The sequence below is a fragment of the Macaca mulatta genome, chromosome 10, assembly GCF_049350105.2.
Source record: "Macaca mulatta isolate MMU2019108-1 chromosome 10, T2T-MMU8v2.0, whole genome shotgun sequence".
Classification (NCBI taxonomy): Eukaryota; Metazoa; Chordata; class Mammalia; order Primates; family Cercopithecidae; genus Macaca; species Macaca mulatta.
The window spans coordinates 99,153,581-99,170,058 of NC_133415.1; the positions used below are offsets into that span (position 1 = coordinate 99,153,581).

General features: G+C 54.4%; 1 protein-coding gene across 20 annotated transcripts; it reads right to left on the reverse strand.

Moving 5' to 3' along the window:
• Nucleotides 1–1,349: 1,349 nt before the first annotated feature.
• Nucleotides 1,350–15,246, reverse strand: SLC35C2 (solute carrier family 35 member C2). 20 transcript variants are annotated; one of them, XR_001447481.3, is made up of 10 exons: nt 15,196–15,246; nt 10,257–10,633; nt 9,495–9,645; nt 8,448–8,511; nt 7,436–7,508; nt 6,706–6,912; nt 6,515–6,598; nt 3,576–3,751; nt 2,383–2,512; nt 1,350–2,146 (listed from the first exon to the last, which is right to left on the reverse strand). XR_001447481.3 is itself a non-coding variant. In XM_015148907.3 (10 exons), exons 5-10 carry the CDS (start codon nt 7,499–7,501, stop codon nt 2,016–2,018), a joined length of 693 nt encoding a protein of 230 aa, XP_015004393.1. In that variant the 5' UTR covers nt 7,502–7,508; nt 8,448–8,511; nt 9,495–9,574; nt 10,257–10,633; nt 15,196–15,246; the 3' UTR covers nt 1,350–2,015. The 20 variants fall into 20 exon arrangements, 18 of the variants coding, with proteins under 18 accessions (XP_015004393.1, XP_015004391.1, XP_015004389.1 ...); XR_013400001.1 differs by having other exon boundaries at nt 10,257–10,636; XM_015148907.3 differs by having other exon boundaries at nt 6,706–6,811; nt 9,495–9,574.
• Nucleotides 15,247–16,478: the final 1,232 nt, after the last annotated feature.

A 16,478-nucleotide genomic window follows, 5' to 3' on the forward strand; every position in this document is an offset into this window, starting at 1 on the left:
CTGGCAGGCTCCCCCCACTGCCCAAGCGGCCTGCATCCCAAGCAGCCTCTCAGACGGAGGAGGCCCTGGCCCCCCTCCTTGGCTGGCTCTCCCCACGTCATCCAGCTGGAGCACGAGCCTCCTTTAATCTTGGCCTCTGAGCTTGTGGAATCCAAGGGGGGGCAGAGGTGCAGGAGCCAGATAACGGGCCGCTTCCGAGCGCCCTTGGTGCTCCACCTCCGCCTGCTGAGTCTGTGCTGGGAATCTGAATTAGAGACAGATCTCGGTCTGACTCCTCCTGAGCACGGAAGCTCTGAGGGCCTCGGGCTAGTCACCGCCCCCTCCTGGCTCTAGCCTCCTGCTGCAGAAGTGGAAGTTGGACTCGAGAATTCTTGAGGGTTCTCTGGCTGGCAAACTTCAGCCGGCAAGCTGGATCCTACTTTTGTAAATGAGGTTTCACTGGGACAGCCACACCCTGGGTCTGTGTCGTCTATGGCTGCTTTTGTGCTACAATAGCAGAGCAGCTCCAACAGATGCCATATGCTATGCTCCCCAAACCCCAAACACTTACTAACTGGCCCTTTACAGGAAGTTTGCAGACCCATTTTTAAAGTATTAAAGTTCTCCTGCGCTTAACTGAGCGAGCTTTAGTGACTCCAACCTGTGGAAACAATTTTAGAACAAGTCCCATCCTTGTCCCCACCCATGGACACCCACTGTCCTCTTCCAAGCACCCCTTTTCTGCCTGTGTCTGGAGAGCTGTGGCAGGGCGGCTGGGCTCTGGGAGCCAGTGTGGTGCAATGGCTCCACCTGCTGTGAGTGCCTAGGAGCACTGCGCCTGGAAAGCTGTCTCCAATGGCTGGTGGGGTCTCCCAAGGCCCGGGAACCAGCTTACAGCAGACTCAGTCCACAGCACATCAGAATCGGGGTCTTGCCCCCTCCCTTCCTCATTTGAGGCAGGCCTGTAGTCTAGAGAAGAGGTGGGACTTGGCCAAGGAGGAGTGGAAGGCCCAGGCCCCGGGGCCCACAAACCCTTCCAGGAGGCAGTGTGGACGTCACATGTGGCACGTGCATGCAGAGGTACACAGGCCTGGATGTGAATCCCAGCCCAGCCACTTAGGCAGCTCTTTATCTTTTCCAGGCTTTAGTCTCTTAGTTGTTAAAAGGATTAAAAGAAACGCTTATATAGCATTTATTCTGTTACTAATAATGACTCAATCTTCAAAAGGACTCTCAGATAGGTATTATTATCCCCAGTTCACAGATTAAAAAACTACGGCACAGACACGTTAGGTCATTTGCTTAGGGTCACACAGCTAGTGGCAGCCAGGATTCAAACTAGGCTGTGAAAACATGTAAAGTCTCCAGAATGCAGTGCTCAGTAAATATTCATTTATTTCCCGCCAGCAGGTGCAGTGGGGCCCCATGCGGAGGGCACTGGTGTTCCAACATAAGCAAGAAACGAAGGAGGCCTGGCCTAAGACCAGTCATTTGAAGAAGGCCCCAGGCAGGGAAAGGAAAGGAGAGGCCAGGCCCACACTGTCCCTCCCTGCCCCATCTCCAGCAACACGAGGTGGCCAGTGGACCGTGAACCATTTATTTCCAAACTATAAAGAAACCTGCTCTCTGAGAAAAGATGCCACCCAGGTGATGAGGCTCCAGCCCCTCGAGATCCAAAACCCAGTCCAAACCCAGTCCCCTTAGAAAGCTGCGGTGCCTTGGAGATGAGTCTTGGCTGTCAGAGCCTGGGAAGTGGTTGGGAAGAACCAGCCCACTCCCCTCTCCTGCAGTGACTCCAACTCCAGCGCAGCTTGGGCCCAGCTCTGGCCAGGTCCCAGGCTGGCCTGGTGCTCGCCCCTTGTGTGACCAAGCTCTGAAGGGAGGGACAAGAGTCAGGAGTCCCTGGCTTGGCCCCACCACCTTTGACTCTCGTCCACAGCTCCCAGCTACCATGAAGAGCCCCGGGGGCTTGAGCACAGTGAGTGCTGGCAGCAGGCTGGAGAGCGGCCTGCTTCTAAGCCATTTGCCCTGGCCGGTCACTGCTGCCCCTGGGCCACAAAGTACTCCTCCTCCTCATTGTCACCTTCCTCCCGCTGGCTGCTCCGGAGCAGCAGCTCCAGGTCGGGGCTGGAGCCCAGCCCCTTCAAGGCCTTGGGGCCACCATCACCTTGGGATAGAGAGAGATCACAGTTACAGGCCCAGTTGTTGTTTTCTTGGTTTGCTCTGATTTGCATGTGTGCTGAGTCACCCAGGCCCCACCCACCCATTCTGGAGATGACCCCGGTATCTTCCTAGAGAAGAGACGGCAGCAGAGCCACCGCGCACACTTCCTGCATCAGAATCACTAAGAGTCACAGGGAGAAGAACAGAAACCAGAGGCTTCTGGAAGGGGCTCCGGGTTACCTCTGGAATGCAAGGCTTTGAGGGCAACATGGAGGGATATTCCCGAGAGGCAGAGGGCAAAGCCTAGCCAGTTCAGGAGGCTGATCTGATCGCCCAGCAGATGAGCTGCCAACAGCAAAGTGCAGACTTCCTGGGGGCAGAGAAGCAGGAGGGAGTGTGATCAACAGGAGGATTTGGCCACTTGGCCAGGAGGGTGGAAGGTGGGGGTACTGGGTACACTCAGGTGGGTAGATCAAGATCTGTCTGAAATCCTGGGCCCAAGCAGGCAGAGAGGTCAGGGGACCCTGCCGGCTTGCGGCGCTGTCTCACCAGCCTCCCTCTGTGAGATGCAACAAAGGAGGTGCTTGTCACGGAATTCTGTCAGGAATAAAAGAGGCAAACCGGATCCCACGCTGGGGACCAGGGTGTCCAGATCGTGCTGTATCCACAAGGATAAAGGAGGCAGTTACAGAAGGGAGCCCTGAGCCTCTGCGTGAGAATGCTGCATTACCCTGGGCTGAAGACACACACTGGTCCCGGGGCTCTCTATAAACAGAGACTGCAAAAGGGACTGGCGAGGCCGTTCATCCAAGAACCACAGCCATGCCTCGGCATGCGGCTGGCTCCCAGAAGACACTCAGAGAGGCCCGCATTTCTGGGTTTAGGCAACACTGTTTCGGTATTGGTGTGTGCCTGACCAAAGAGAAAAGTAAATGTGTGGGAGGGAGAGGCAGAAGTGAGAAGAGGTGTGAGAGGGAAGGACAGGCCTGCGAGGCAGAGGTACAGCGAGGTTGGCCACAGGGGTGCTTGCTGAGGGTCTCACTAGCCCTGGCTGTGGCCCTGGAGGACACCACCAATCATGGAACTCTTTCCTGATGAGTCTGGATAGGAGCTGTTCAACCTGTGGCTCCAGGCCACTGCCCAATGCCAGAGTTGGCAGTCAAGGTAAAATGTGAATGCGCCCCAGGCCTAGGGGAGTCAGAGCTGGCTCTCCATCTGTGTCCCTGTCTGTGGGGTGCAGGTGATCACACCCTCTCAAAGGGCTGTGGTCAAGGCGGAAGGAGGGGCCAGCACAGCAGTCAGCAAAGTGCCTGGCACCTAATGGGGCACTTCCGTCTCTTCTCTGCAGGGCCCTGAGGTGCAGGAGCTGCTAGTGAGAAATCCCTGGGGGCTCCCCCTCTAAGACAGGAATGGCATCACCCCCGAGTCTGTACCTTAAAAATGCCAGCAATGGAGAGAGTGAGGCTGGAGGTTCTGGAGACCAGGAGGAACTCAGAGAAGCCCAAACCAAAGGCGAGAATCCCGCCAAGGAAGAGGCTCCCAAGTACCCGCAGGAGCAGCCCTGTGTCCTGGAAACGGAAGATTTTCTCAGATGTGGACAAATGGAGACCTGAAATCAATGGGGAGAGAGAGTGGGAGGCTGGGCCCTGGGCTGCCTCGGCCAGCCCAATACCAACCACATGAGATCTTCCATTGTCATAGTGAGTCCTTACTGAGACCTGCTAACTGTCTGCAGCCCAGAGAAAAAGCATGGGAGGTATAAAGTGATCCCACACAGATGGCCTGAGACCTGGAGAAACCAGGGAAGCAGTGATGGCTGCCAGAGAGCCTGGGGGCAATAGAAGCCAGATCCTGGCAGGATGATGGGTTCCTAGTGGGATGACGAGGATTCTAGCGGGATGATGGGGATATTAGCGGGATGATGGGGATCCTAGCGGGATGATGGGATCCTAGCGGGATGATGGGATCCTAGCGGGACGACAGGATCCCAGCGGGATGATGGGGATCCCAGCGGGATGATGTGGATCCTAGCGGGATGATAGGATCCCAGCGGGATGATGGGATCTAGCGGGATGATGGAGATCCTAGCGGGATGATAGGATCCCAGCGGGATGATGGGGATCCTAGCGGGATGATAGGATCCCAGCGGGATGATGGGGATCCTAGCGGGATGATAGGATCCCAGCGGGATGATGGGATCTAGCGGGATGATGGAGATCCTAGCAGGATGATGGGATCCAAGTGGGATGATGGGGATCCTAACAGAATGACGGGGAGGGCTCATCTGAGCCTCTGGGGTAAAGTAGAGGGGGTAGCACTGCATGGAAAGACGGACGGAAGTGCCCTCAGCCTTTGGACGGTATTCACTTACTGGTCTGGGGGAAGGGGCGCAAGGCTGCTGACTTCATGGGGTCTTTGGAGCTGTGGTAACCAATGGGCTAAAGAAGGGAGGGCAGCCACCAAGTGAGGAAGGACCAACAGTGCCCCAGCCCACTCACGGAGCTCCTTGGTCTACAATTCAGCCAGGTTACCTACAAACAGGGTCAAAATTCTATCCCTACAAACATTCATTTTAATCTAGGTCTTGCTAGTACAAAGCTGAGGAACCTGGGGTGAGATGTGTCCCCTTTCTGGACCTCAGTTTCTCTACTGATAAAATGAGAGGCCTGGGACCAGACTGGTATTTCTCCAACCTGCGGTGCCACTTGATGAACATTTCCCAAAAAGAAAATGCAAACACATATAGCCATGGCCCCTTGCTCCAGAAACACAGGCATGCACACCCCCTACCCCAAATTTGGCTTAGACTTTCGGAGTCGTCATGGTCCTTCCAACACTGTCCATCTGGGAGAATGACTCCCGGCGTCCCTCCCACAGGAAAGTCCTTGTGGTGTATTAGCACAGGGTGAAGGGGGGCCCAGAACTGGGCACAGGAGACACCTGTGGTAGCTGGAAGTTGGTCGAGTATTTTGAGATTTTTGGAGGGAAGCACCAAAGAAATGCTGAGTGACAGTCCCCCCCAGGCACAACAGCCTCACATTGTAGGACATCTTGTTTGGTGCTGGGCTCAGCAGTACTGCAAAGGCGTCGGCAAATTGAAGGGAATTCGGGGAAAAGCAACATAAGTAATGAAGGCGCTTGGGGGATTAATTTACCAGAAAAGATTAAAGGAGCTAAATCCATGCAGCTTTGCTAAGTGACGACTACCAGGGGCTTTCAGATGAGGTTTTGCAGAGATGGGGCATGGTGTAAACACCCGGGAGGGGAGACTGTGGCGTTTGATACGAGGGGGCATAATGAAGGAATGGGGAGAGATTTTAAAGAGGGAAAAAAATGAGGCCCTGAATAGAAGTTTCCTGGACAACGGGGCTTCAAAATAATTTTCTTAGGGAGGTTCAAGATGCTTCACCGCTTGAAACTTAAATGGATGTGGGACAGAATTTTCTGTAATGACCCTGAAGGTATTACAGAGGGGACTCTGGGAGGAAGGATAAACAGAAAGGGGACAAAGGCTAATCCCAAAACATCAAAGAAAGGAATGTGGCGCCACACCTCCCAGCCTACACAACTCTCCAGAGCTCTCCTCTTTCTTGGACGACAGTGGAGGAACAACTGACCATGTCCCCAGGCTCCTGTGTGCTGGCTCCTGGCCTTCAGCCCCCAGCTCTGGAAGCCCACCCTCTGCCGATCCCGCACGGTCCACACTCCCTGAACACACATCCCAATGTTATATGCCTGGACATGGCTGAACCTCCTATTCCCACTTCCCAGATGCCTTGCTCCCTGCAGCCTGCCACAATCCCACTCACCCTCCAAAACCACGGCCAGGAAAGCCTTTCTGACTTGCTTGATTACTCCAGCATCTTGGAACAATCCCTGATTCCCCACTCCTTAGAGGCAGGATAGGGTGGTTAAGAGGAGGGCTGGAACACTTGGAGCCAGGCTGCTGGCTTCAAATTCTGGCTCATTTATGAGCTATGGGACCTTGGGCAAGTTATCTTTACTTCTCTGTGCCTCACTTTGTTCTACCTGCAAAATGGGGAATAATAGTACTGCCACACAGGGTTTTTGGAAGGATGAAATAAGTTCTCATGTTTAAAAAGATCAGAACAGCCCTGGTGCACTTTCAGGGCTCTGTACACACTTACTGTTGTTACTGTTCCCTGGATTTTATGTGCTTTCTCTGTAGCATTTATCATGCTGGACTCCAGCCACTTTGTTTACGTCTGACCGTCCCCCAAACCATGCGCTTCCGGGGAGGGACTGCATCTTTGATCTCAATAATCTCTGCAGCTCCCACTGTGCTGGGCTCAGGGCAGGGATCTGTGGTCTGCTGCACTGAGGTGCCCTCGAGAGGGAAGGCCCAACGTACCTTCAAATACAGCAAAGAGAGGGAAGAGCCCCAGGAACATGAGTGGCTGCAGGTGGAACATGGTGTCGATGGGATTCTGGAGGCCTGCAGGGCGGGGGACGGTTACCATCAGGTCTGGCCTGGCCCTGCCCTGCCTCCGCCCTGCCTGTGCCGCGGTTCCTCTCTCTGGAGGGTGAGTGGCATGTGCTCACCAAGTTCAGCCTTCTGCAGGAGCATCTGGGTGAGGGTCCAGCGAATGCCACCGATGAATGAGGCCCCCAGCACCAAGGCAAAGCCCTCCACGTTGAACTGTGTGGACTTGTAGGTGAACATGAAGAGACCCCCGGCGATGAGGAGGACCACCAGGACCAGTGCCGCGCGCTGGTAGGATGGGGAGCAGTGGCAGCTAACTCGGGGGTCTTGAGGGTCAACGGTTCGTCACATTTGGAGCCTGGGGTCAGCAGCCATCTTGGCTGCCCCTGGGGCAGGAAATCCTCCCACCCTCCAGCTCTACCCCAGGGGGTCCTGGACAGTCCTTGCCCACTAATGTCAGCATGCAGGGCTGACGGTCAGCTGGTATGCCAACAGCTCTGCCTGCTCTGCCACACTGATGGCTGTCCTAGGCCCCCAAGAGGTCCCACCTCCCCCTCTGGGCCTAACACACACGGCTATTGCCTCCCACAGCAGGGAGCTTCCTAGACCAGGCTCTGCTGGGACCCGCATCCTGCAGTGCTTTCACCTTTGGTCATTACCCTGCCACACTGGTTTCTAAATACTCCGAATATTGCCCATGTCTAGGTCCCTTCTCAGAAAGGGATCTACTGCCACCTGGACTGGGCTTATCTCTTCTGTCACACAGCGGGACAAGTCACTGCTCGGACTCCTGCTTTATTCTTAGCATCTGTGGGGGCAGGAGGGACAAAAGAGACACTGGGCCCTCACCAGCTCCTCCAGCTTGAAGATCAGAGAGAAGATCAAGATGAAGAGGACAGCTGAGGATTTGGTCATTGTGTACCTGGAAGCAAAATTACCCACAATGCACTGATGGAGCCCAGGGCTCAGACCCATCACCAAGAAAGGAGCAGGAGCACAAATCACTGGGCAAAATGACCAAACAGAGCTGGGCTAAGTCATCTGAGCTGATAAGCGACCTTTAACCAGAAGGAATCTCTGACTAAGGGGCCTCTGGTTATCACCAGGAAAAAGAGGTTGCAGGTCTGACGCTGAGCTCCCTGAGTCCTGTTCTTTACCTGACCCTCAGCGGAGCAGGAGCGGGAAGGAAGGATGAGAAGTGGGAGGACGAGAAGTGGGAGGACGAGAAGTGGGAGGACGAGGAGTGGGAGGACGAGGAGTGGGAGGACGAGAAGTGGGAGGACGAGAAGTGGGAGGACGAGGAGCGGGAGGACGAGGAGTGGGAGGACGAGGAGTGGGAGGACGAAGAGTGGGAGGATGAGTGGGAGGACGAGGAGTGGGAGGATGAGAGGTGGGAGGATGAGAAGTGGGAGGATGAGGAGTGGGAGGATGAGGAGTGGGAGGATGAGGAGGCAGGAACTGTGCTCTCTGAAGCGAAACATCAGAGGGAAGAAGAAACTCTTGTGCAGTCCCCAAGCCACACAGGGCTCTGCTGCGACTACGTGTATCACCCGCCAGTGGCTGCCTGTCTATGGCCCTGCGGCCTGCCCTCCCCTACTCTGATGATGGGGTTCTGGGTGAGCTCCCTGGCTTCCCCATGCTGCCTGGCAGGTGGGCACAGCATCCCCTCTGCGCTGGGCTTACAGAAGAGGCTGGTGAATTCCCGGAGAGCTGCTGGGTGCCAGAGAGAGGCGGAGAGAGCAAGGGCTGGTCCCAGAGAGTAATGGAGTGGCTGGCCTGGCAGCCGGGTGTGCAGACAGCCCACTGGACAGACAGAGAGCTTGAGCCTGAAGGGAGGCAGCAGAGCATGGCCGGTACTCACAGAGAGACGGTGACATAGAGGAAGCTCCAGTTGGACAAGCCCACGTCAAGCGCCGTGGCCAGAGCTGTGGAGACAAAGGCACCCACAGGACGGTGTGGGAGGTCCACACTCTGCTGGGGTGGGCTGGCACCCTGAGGCACCTGAGTGTCCCCCACTTCTGAACCATCCCGGGGCCTCCTCTGGGGCCCTCAGGCCTTTTTTTCCACCAGCAACTAAAGGGCTAATACCCAGCCCCAAAGCGGTGGGGGGCTGCTCTAGCACTAGGGCTGGGCCCATTCCAACTGGCTGGGCCAGCGTGGTTTGTACAAACACTCCGGCTGGCCCGAGCAGAGGTATTAACCCGATCTGGTTGATCCCTTACTGGAAACCCTTTTTTCCTCAGGATGGAACACCAACTCCTCCAAGGGGAACCCGGCCTCCAGGATGTGAGCCCCACCCACCCTCTCAGTTCTCATTTCTCCCACTTCCTCTGACCAGCACCGGGTTCTCAGCATCCTGAAACACTTTGAGTTCCCTTCCAGACTCCACAGCTGGCACTAAATCTCCCTCTGGCCACAAGGGCCCCTCCTCCCAGGGCCAATCAGTCCCATGCATCCTTCAGCCCTCGGCCTACTCAGCACCTGGCCTAGGAAATCTTCCTCCACCAGCCATGGGCCCCGGCCTTGGGTCGGTCCCCCTCCCTGGGCTCCGTAGTGCCCTCCATGTCCATGTCACAGCCCTGCGAGGGCAGGGACCCTAACTGCTCACCACTCATCTCCAGGCCCGAGGCCACACTCCAGGCTCGGTGTCTGCTGCCAGGTGAGGGAGCTGTGGGGCCGTGGGTGCAGCAGGGGTTTTGTGGGTGTGTGGTGGGGCAGTGGGAAGGCACGCAGTGTGCAAGAGGCAGCAGCGTGGGTGGAGGGAGGCCAGGTCAAGAGGGCAGAGGAGGAACAGTGCAGGAAGAGGGGACGGACTCGGCTTCCAGACACGCGGGTGTCTCTCTTGTTCTCATCCTATGGTTCCCCAGCCCCTCTTCCTGCCCCGCCCTCACCGAGGTACCCCACCTACCTGTGGGAGCCACTCTTCTGAGGTAGTCGGCCCAGCTCAGCACCACACGGGCCCTGTGGCTGGAGCACTGAACCAGCGCCCTGGACAGGGCGGAGAAGAGGAAGATCACGGCCAGGTGCAGCATCGTCATGAAGAGGGGGAAATGGAAGCTCTGTACGGAGCCCAAAGCAGACACCCCGGCTCGGTTTAGACAGCCTGCCCCCCAACAGCTCCCTCTTCCTCTTCGCCCCTCTGCGGGAGTGGGGTTCATTTGGTGGTTCACGAGGACCTTGCTATGTGTGAAGGGCCCTTAGGTACAGTATCATCGCTTGGAATGACAGACTCCTAGGTCACAAAGACAAGTGGCAGCCAAGGGGCTCGATTCTAGCCTGGTGCTGTCTCCACCAGTTCAACACACCTGTGAGCTACCTGCCCAGCCCTCCTCACAGCCCATTCTCAGGTGAGAGCCACTGCGGCCCACTACATTGTATCACTTATTAAAATATTGAAATACTTCTCTACTGGGGTAAACAGTTGCTGCTTGAGCCCATTTCCCCAGCTCATCCCTTCACACCTCCCACTCTCCTTGATTTCCCTGGATCCAAACATTGAAGGGGAACCCTGGCATGGCGGGCTTGGAGGGCCCTGTTCCAGCCCAGCTGTAACTGGCTTCCAGTTAGACTGGCTGAAGCTTGTGCCTTCCTGTTAAACGTGAAGGGCACTATAGCCACGGCTCCAGCCACCTTCATCCCAGCGCCCTGCCCCAGCAAGGCCTCCCGGTACCTTTGTCAGCCATTTGTTGTAGAAGGTGATGCCGATGGAGAAGCAGTAGTAGAGAAGCACCAGCCCCAGCGTCAATACCGCCTTCCACACAAAGGCCACATCGAGGGCCCACCTCCCCATTCGTGGCAGCTGCAGCACCCGAGCTCCTGAGTCAGCGGGGGCAGGCACCTTTCTTGAAGACAATGTGCGGGAAGAGCCGGTGCAGCTGGACCACACCTTTCACCAAGAACGTCTCCTGGCTGGAGGAGCTTTCTGCAGCTCCATGATTTGGAACCATCAGCGGAGCCCCAGGCAGAGTCCTCACCTAAGGGGCTGGTGGCTGGTGCTGGCCCTTCCCATGGTTAACTGGATGCAACGCTCACAGGTCCCGAGGTCTGCTGCTGGGGAAAAAGGGCAGCTTTGGAGCCTTGGGCAGAGACTGCGCTTCTCGTAGCCATGGGTGCCTCTGAAGGCTGCGTGACTCAGGGCTCCGGAGGGGCTGCCCACAATGGCACAAGGCACTCCCAGAGACCCATGTCATGTCTGCTCTCTTGTCACCTCAAGTAAATCTCCATGAACTGCCACCAAAGTGACCTTTTAAAACACAAATCTGATCATGCCGGGCCACTGCTTAAAACCCTTCAGCAGTTTCCAGTGCTTTTCTCATGAAGACCAGGACCCTTCTTTGGGCTCCCATGGCCTGATTTGGCCCTGCTGGTCTTCCCAGTCTCAGCCACAGGCTCTCCAGGACCTGGCCCCACTGGGTGCCTTTCAGCTTCTCAAACACACCAGCTTTCTTCCCGTTGTCCAAAGGAACTGAACGAACACTGCACCCACCCTTCAGTCCTTCATCCATCCTACCTATCTTCAGCTCAGAGGTCACTTCTTCAGGGACCCTCCCCCCATCCCCTTCATCAGTCCCCTGAGATACAGGTGGCTTTCACGGCTCTCCTCCTCCTCCTTCATAGCACTTGTACAGGGTGTGATTTGAGTAATGTCTGTGTCCACTGAGAGACTACGAGAGGCACAAAGATAGGGAACAGTGTGTCCACACTGGCCTTATGCACACCTGGCATACTTTAAGTTCTCCGTTTGGTTTGATGACTGACAGACAGCAGGCATGCGATTTTCAGGGGACTGGTCTGGTCTTTAGGGGTTAAAAGTGGAGAAGGAAACCACTCTAACAGTTGGAACGCTCTAAGACCAGGCTCTAACCACTACTGCCTGGAAGCGGTGCCTGCCTTACAGTCTTGCCAAATGAAACCACTCCCAGCCTCCCTGGCAATCCAGCCAACCCGGATGACTGCCCGGAGCATGCCAGGTAGACCTGTCTGTGCCTGGAGGAGCCTCAGGTCCAGCGTTATGTGATACCTGCTGCTTCATCTGTGTGCCCCCAACCACAGCTCCTCCTCTGAGACATTCCCATCCTATTGAAACGCCACCTTCTTCTTGAAGCCTTCCTAGGCTTCAAGATCAGAAACACTCTCCATCTCCCACCCCACCATTTCCGAAGGGAGCCATTACATTCTGTTCTGCACTCTGGAACCCATGTTACTATTTCCCCTCTCCGGGGCAAACAGGGAGCTGGCTGTGTCCAAATGAATCTCCAGGGCTACAGTTGTCTTCAGAGTAGCTTTGGAAACCTGTGGTGGTATTTTGGGGATATGCTCCTGGCATTCAGTGAGCAGGGATAAAGAAGGGGCAGTCCACATAGCCAATTACTGCTCTGCATCCCGCATGACTTTCACATTCATATAGGTGAAAGATTAGCTTATAATCAGCTGAACCTAGAAAGTAACTGTTTACATGTAAACACAGGGCAGTGTTTCCATGGTTCTGCTGTGAACTAACATTTCCAAGAATACGATGCCTATGTACAATGAAGGGAGACTGAAAATGGTCAAAATTGGTCTCAAAATGGCACCAAAGTTCCCATTCTGGAAAAACCACATCATCTATGGCAATGGCACTAGTGGTTTTTGAGTTGCGACACAACACGACTGTGTCAGTCTGCGCCTGTGGGAATCACACTCCTAGAGCGTCCACACAGAAGGGACAGTCTTCACTGCGACTTCCAGCATTGTTGTGCCCAGGAACTTACATACTGAAACTTACTTTGTTTTACTATTAATTACTTTCCTTTTTCATAGGCCTGTGTTGATTTATTTTTATTTTATTTTACTATTTTTTTTCTTTGAGACGAAGTTTTGCTCTTGAAGCCCAGGCTGGAGTGCAATGGTGCAATCTCGGCTCACTGCAATCTCCGCCTCCCAGGTTCAAGACATTCTCCTGCCTCAGGCTCCCAAGCAGCTAGGATTACAGGCATGCGCCACCACGCCCAGCTAATTTTTTATATTTTTAGTACAGACGGGGTTTCTCCATGTTGGTCAGGCTGGTCTCGAACTCCCAACCTCAGGAGATCCGCCCACCTTGGCCTCCCAAAGTGCTGGGATTACAGGCGTGAGCCACCATGCCCGGTCGCATTGTTGATTTTTCAAAAATTATGTGTAGGCTGTTTTTATTAATCATATGTTTCATTTTAGGGTAATAAAAGGGACTGTTACAAAATATTTGTAATAAAAAAGAGGTTCAATGCTGACTTTCCTTCACAGACCTGGCCCAGGTCCCTTGCCTCCAAGAAGCCCCTATGGCTACCCCGCCTACAAGAAGCACGTCTCAAAGTTAACTCATTTTCTTATTGGGATTCAGAAGGTCACCTGTGCACAGACACAAAGCCAAATCTCAGCTAGAAGGGTCCTTGGAGATCATCTAGGCACTTAATGGGCATTTATTAAGCGCTCCTGTAGGCCTACCACTGGAGACACAGACATGAAACTGAAGGTCCCCACCCTTATTTTATAAGGGAAACAAGATTTAAAGGAGTAAATCCTCTTTTTGAAATCTCATTTGCTCAGGAAACAAAGTCCATATTCTGCCCCACTTTCCACAGAGAGCAGCTTAGCTGGAGGCAGCAGTCACATCAAGGTAAGGCTGGCTGGTGCATCACTGTCGCACCTGCTTCCCTCAATCTTTCTAACTGTAACTTGGGCAGCATGGTTTAGCGCTTAAGAGTGTGGGCTTTGGAGTTAGAGACTGATAACCAAATCCTGGTGTCCCTGTGACCCTAAGTTACTTGACCACTGGACTCAGTTTTTCCAACTGTAAAGTGGCATCAGGTACAGCATTAAATGCTGGCTCATGATAGAGGCTTACTCCCCTCCTGGTCCCCTTAAGAGTGAAACTTCCCCAGAAGGCCTCGCACTGCCAGCCCCACTCATGCACTCCCTGCCCTCACTTCAGCCCATCTCTACTGCTCCACTGAGTCACCACACCCTCCTCTCTGCTGCCCCTTCAAAGGCGTAGTCTCTATTCTTTTTTTTTTTTTGAGATGGAGTTTCATTCTTTGTTGCCCAGGCTGGAGTGCAATGGCACGATCTCAGCTCACCACAACCTCCACCTTCCAGGTTCAAGTGATTCACCTGCCTCAGTCTCCTGAGTAGCTGGGATTACAGGCATGTGCCACCACGCCTGGCTAATTTTGTATTTTTAGTTGGAGACGGGGTTTCTCCATGTTGGTCAGGCTGGTCTTGAACTCCCGACCTCAGGTGATCCACTCACCTTGGCCTCCCAAAGTGCTGCAATTACAAGCGTGAGCCACCTCGCCCACCGGCTTAGTCTCTATTCTTATCTTACACAATGGATCACTTCCTTCTCCTAGAAAAAATCTTCTCTTAGGTGCTACGATACCACACTCTCCTGGTTTTTCTTCTGCTTTTCTGGACTCTTTCTTGGCCTTTTTTGCTGGCACCTTCTTGTCAACTCAATCTATAAAAATTGGGTGCCTAAAGCTTGGAACCTGGCTTCTCTTCTCTCTCAAATCTTACCCTATATAATCTTATCCTACCCAATCCACTTGCCAATGATTTCTAAATTCTTTACATCAGCCCTGACCTTTTCTGCATCAGACTAGTATTATCTAACTGCCTATTTGGTAGCTGCACTCCAAATATCTAAAACTTAAGATGCCCTAAAAAGATTTCATAATTATTTCTCACGCTCCCAATCTATCCCAGAGTCATTTAGTAAATGCCAGCATAATACACTCGGTTACTTAAGCCAAAACCAAAAATCTATGATGAAATCATCTTTGGCCACTTATTTCCGTCATTTCTCAAATCCTGCCCTGTCAGTTCCACCTTCAATACACTTCTTGACCCCTCTACTTCTCTTCCTCTCCATTCCCACTACCACAGTCTGCTGACTGCCACTCGTCTAGCTGGTCTCCCTGTTTCCACTTTCGCCTCTAAGGCCTGGAAACTATAAAGCAGCCAGAGAGATGGCCTAAGCACACAGAATAGACCATGCCCTAAGGCTAAGCCCAGCTCCTCAGCCTGGTCCACAAGGAAGGCCTCTGCAACCTCATTCTTCTGCCACTGGCCCCAGCACCCGCCACAGCGGCCCCCTGCCACGTGTCAAACACATCAAGCCTGCGTATTTCTTTACTTGCTGTTCTTTCTGTCTTCAGTACACTTCCGCAGACCTCCGCTGGGCTGAATACTTTCCCCAATGCCCCACCCCTCCCAATCCTCGTGGCACTTCCCACCTCTGACGTTTCCTTGTTTGCTCACGTGTTTACTGCCCGCCCCAATCCCACCGCGGGAAGCAGCCTCTCAGAAGGCAGAGCCGTGTCCGATTCCGGCCTGGGTCCCGCACCCCAGCACGTCGCACGTGCTCAAGAAATACCAGATGAGCCGGCGTCGGGCAGAAGCACGGCAGGAGAGCGCTTGGAGACCCCTGCCCCCTCCACAGACGGCGAAACTAAGGCCCGGGGAGGGGCAGGGGCGTGGCGTGCCCCATGCCAACCCGCGCAGAACCCGGGCGGGGCGCCCGCTTCCCGTCTCCAGCCCCGGCCCCCCAGCCCCTGGGAGTGCGCCGGGAGGCCTGCCGCGCACACACTCACCTCGGCCTGGTGAGCTCCCGGCCGGAATCTTCCCACCGGAAGTGCGAGGCCGGATGCCACCGCCGAACCGCGGCAGGGGCGGTAACTTCCGCCGGAAGCTACCCAGGGGCTGGGCGGAGCCGGGGCGAAAAGGCAGCACGGGGGCGGGGCGGGGCAGCACAGGGGCGGGGCGTCTGCTGTGGTCCGGTTCTGAGGTGGTCGGGTCCTTCTGGGGTACAGCGCAGTTTTGTCCTCCGCGGAGTCTCTCAGGCTCAGAGCACAGCAGTGTGATTGCGTCTCTCCTGCGCTCAATCAGGGGCTTGCTTTGGAACCCTGGTACCTGCTAGTGTTCTGCATACAGTGGGCATCCAAAAAATGGTCACTTGTTTACTTTTACTGAACAAATTGTTTTTCTTATGTCCAGTCTAGTGCTAGGCAACCATGGAATGAACCACGAAGATAAGTATCTCATGGGTTTTTTCTTCTGGGAGCTCAGGCCGGCTGGGGCCGTTACAACTTAAAACTTAGGCGATCCAGAAGTAATACGAAACATTTGTGAAATATTTTCTGTATGAAACTTTCTAAGAATTATCTCAACTTCAATAGGTTGAGTAGGGGGAGAGCATCCCAGAAAGAGGAAATGGCAGAATCCTAAAAGAGGGTGAGAAGCCTCCAGCCGTGCCTGGGGCTCAGGTTGTTTATAACTGTGGTGGTTAAAGTAGTCAAGAGGCAGGTTGCAGTGGCCCCAAAATGCCAGCCTAGGGCGTTCATATTTTCTTCATCTTGCGGGATGGATTAAAAGGGCAGCATTTACAGTCAAGGAGAACATTGGGCCAGGGCAAGCTAGGGTTGCACATTCAGACCCAGTTTTGTGCCTTTTGCCCTCCTCTAGCCGCCTCCTGGGCTCTCCGGCAGTAAGACCAGCTGCAAACATGGCTCCTTACAAGTGACTCAGCTGGGATCCCTGGCCTCTCTGAACAGAAGGCTCAAGGCCAGAGTGTAAGTGTTTTGTGCAAACTGCTGCTGTCACCGCCGCCAGCTGGCATCATGCAGGCATAGTTCATTCAGTGCTTACCAAGCACCTACAATGGTACCCATCACTGCCCAAGGTCTTGGCTTTATTCAGTCCTCAAGGCTTGTATTGCATACACTTTCTATGCCTTTTGAAATAGCTTGTCCTCACACCCTTCTCTCTTAGGGGCAAGAGAAAGTATCCATTTTCATCACCACCCTCATTCAAGTCTCCCAGCTACCAAGGCCAAGGTTTGCAGCAACAGCCTAAAACACCAGCTGGAAGGCTGGGC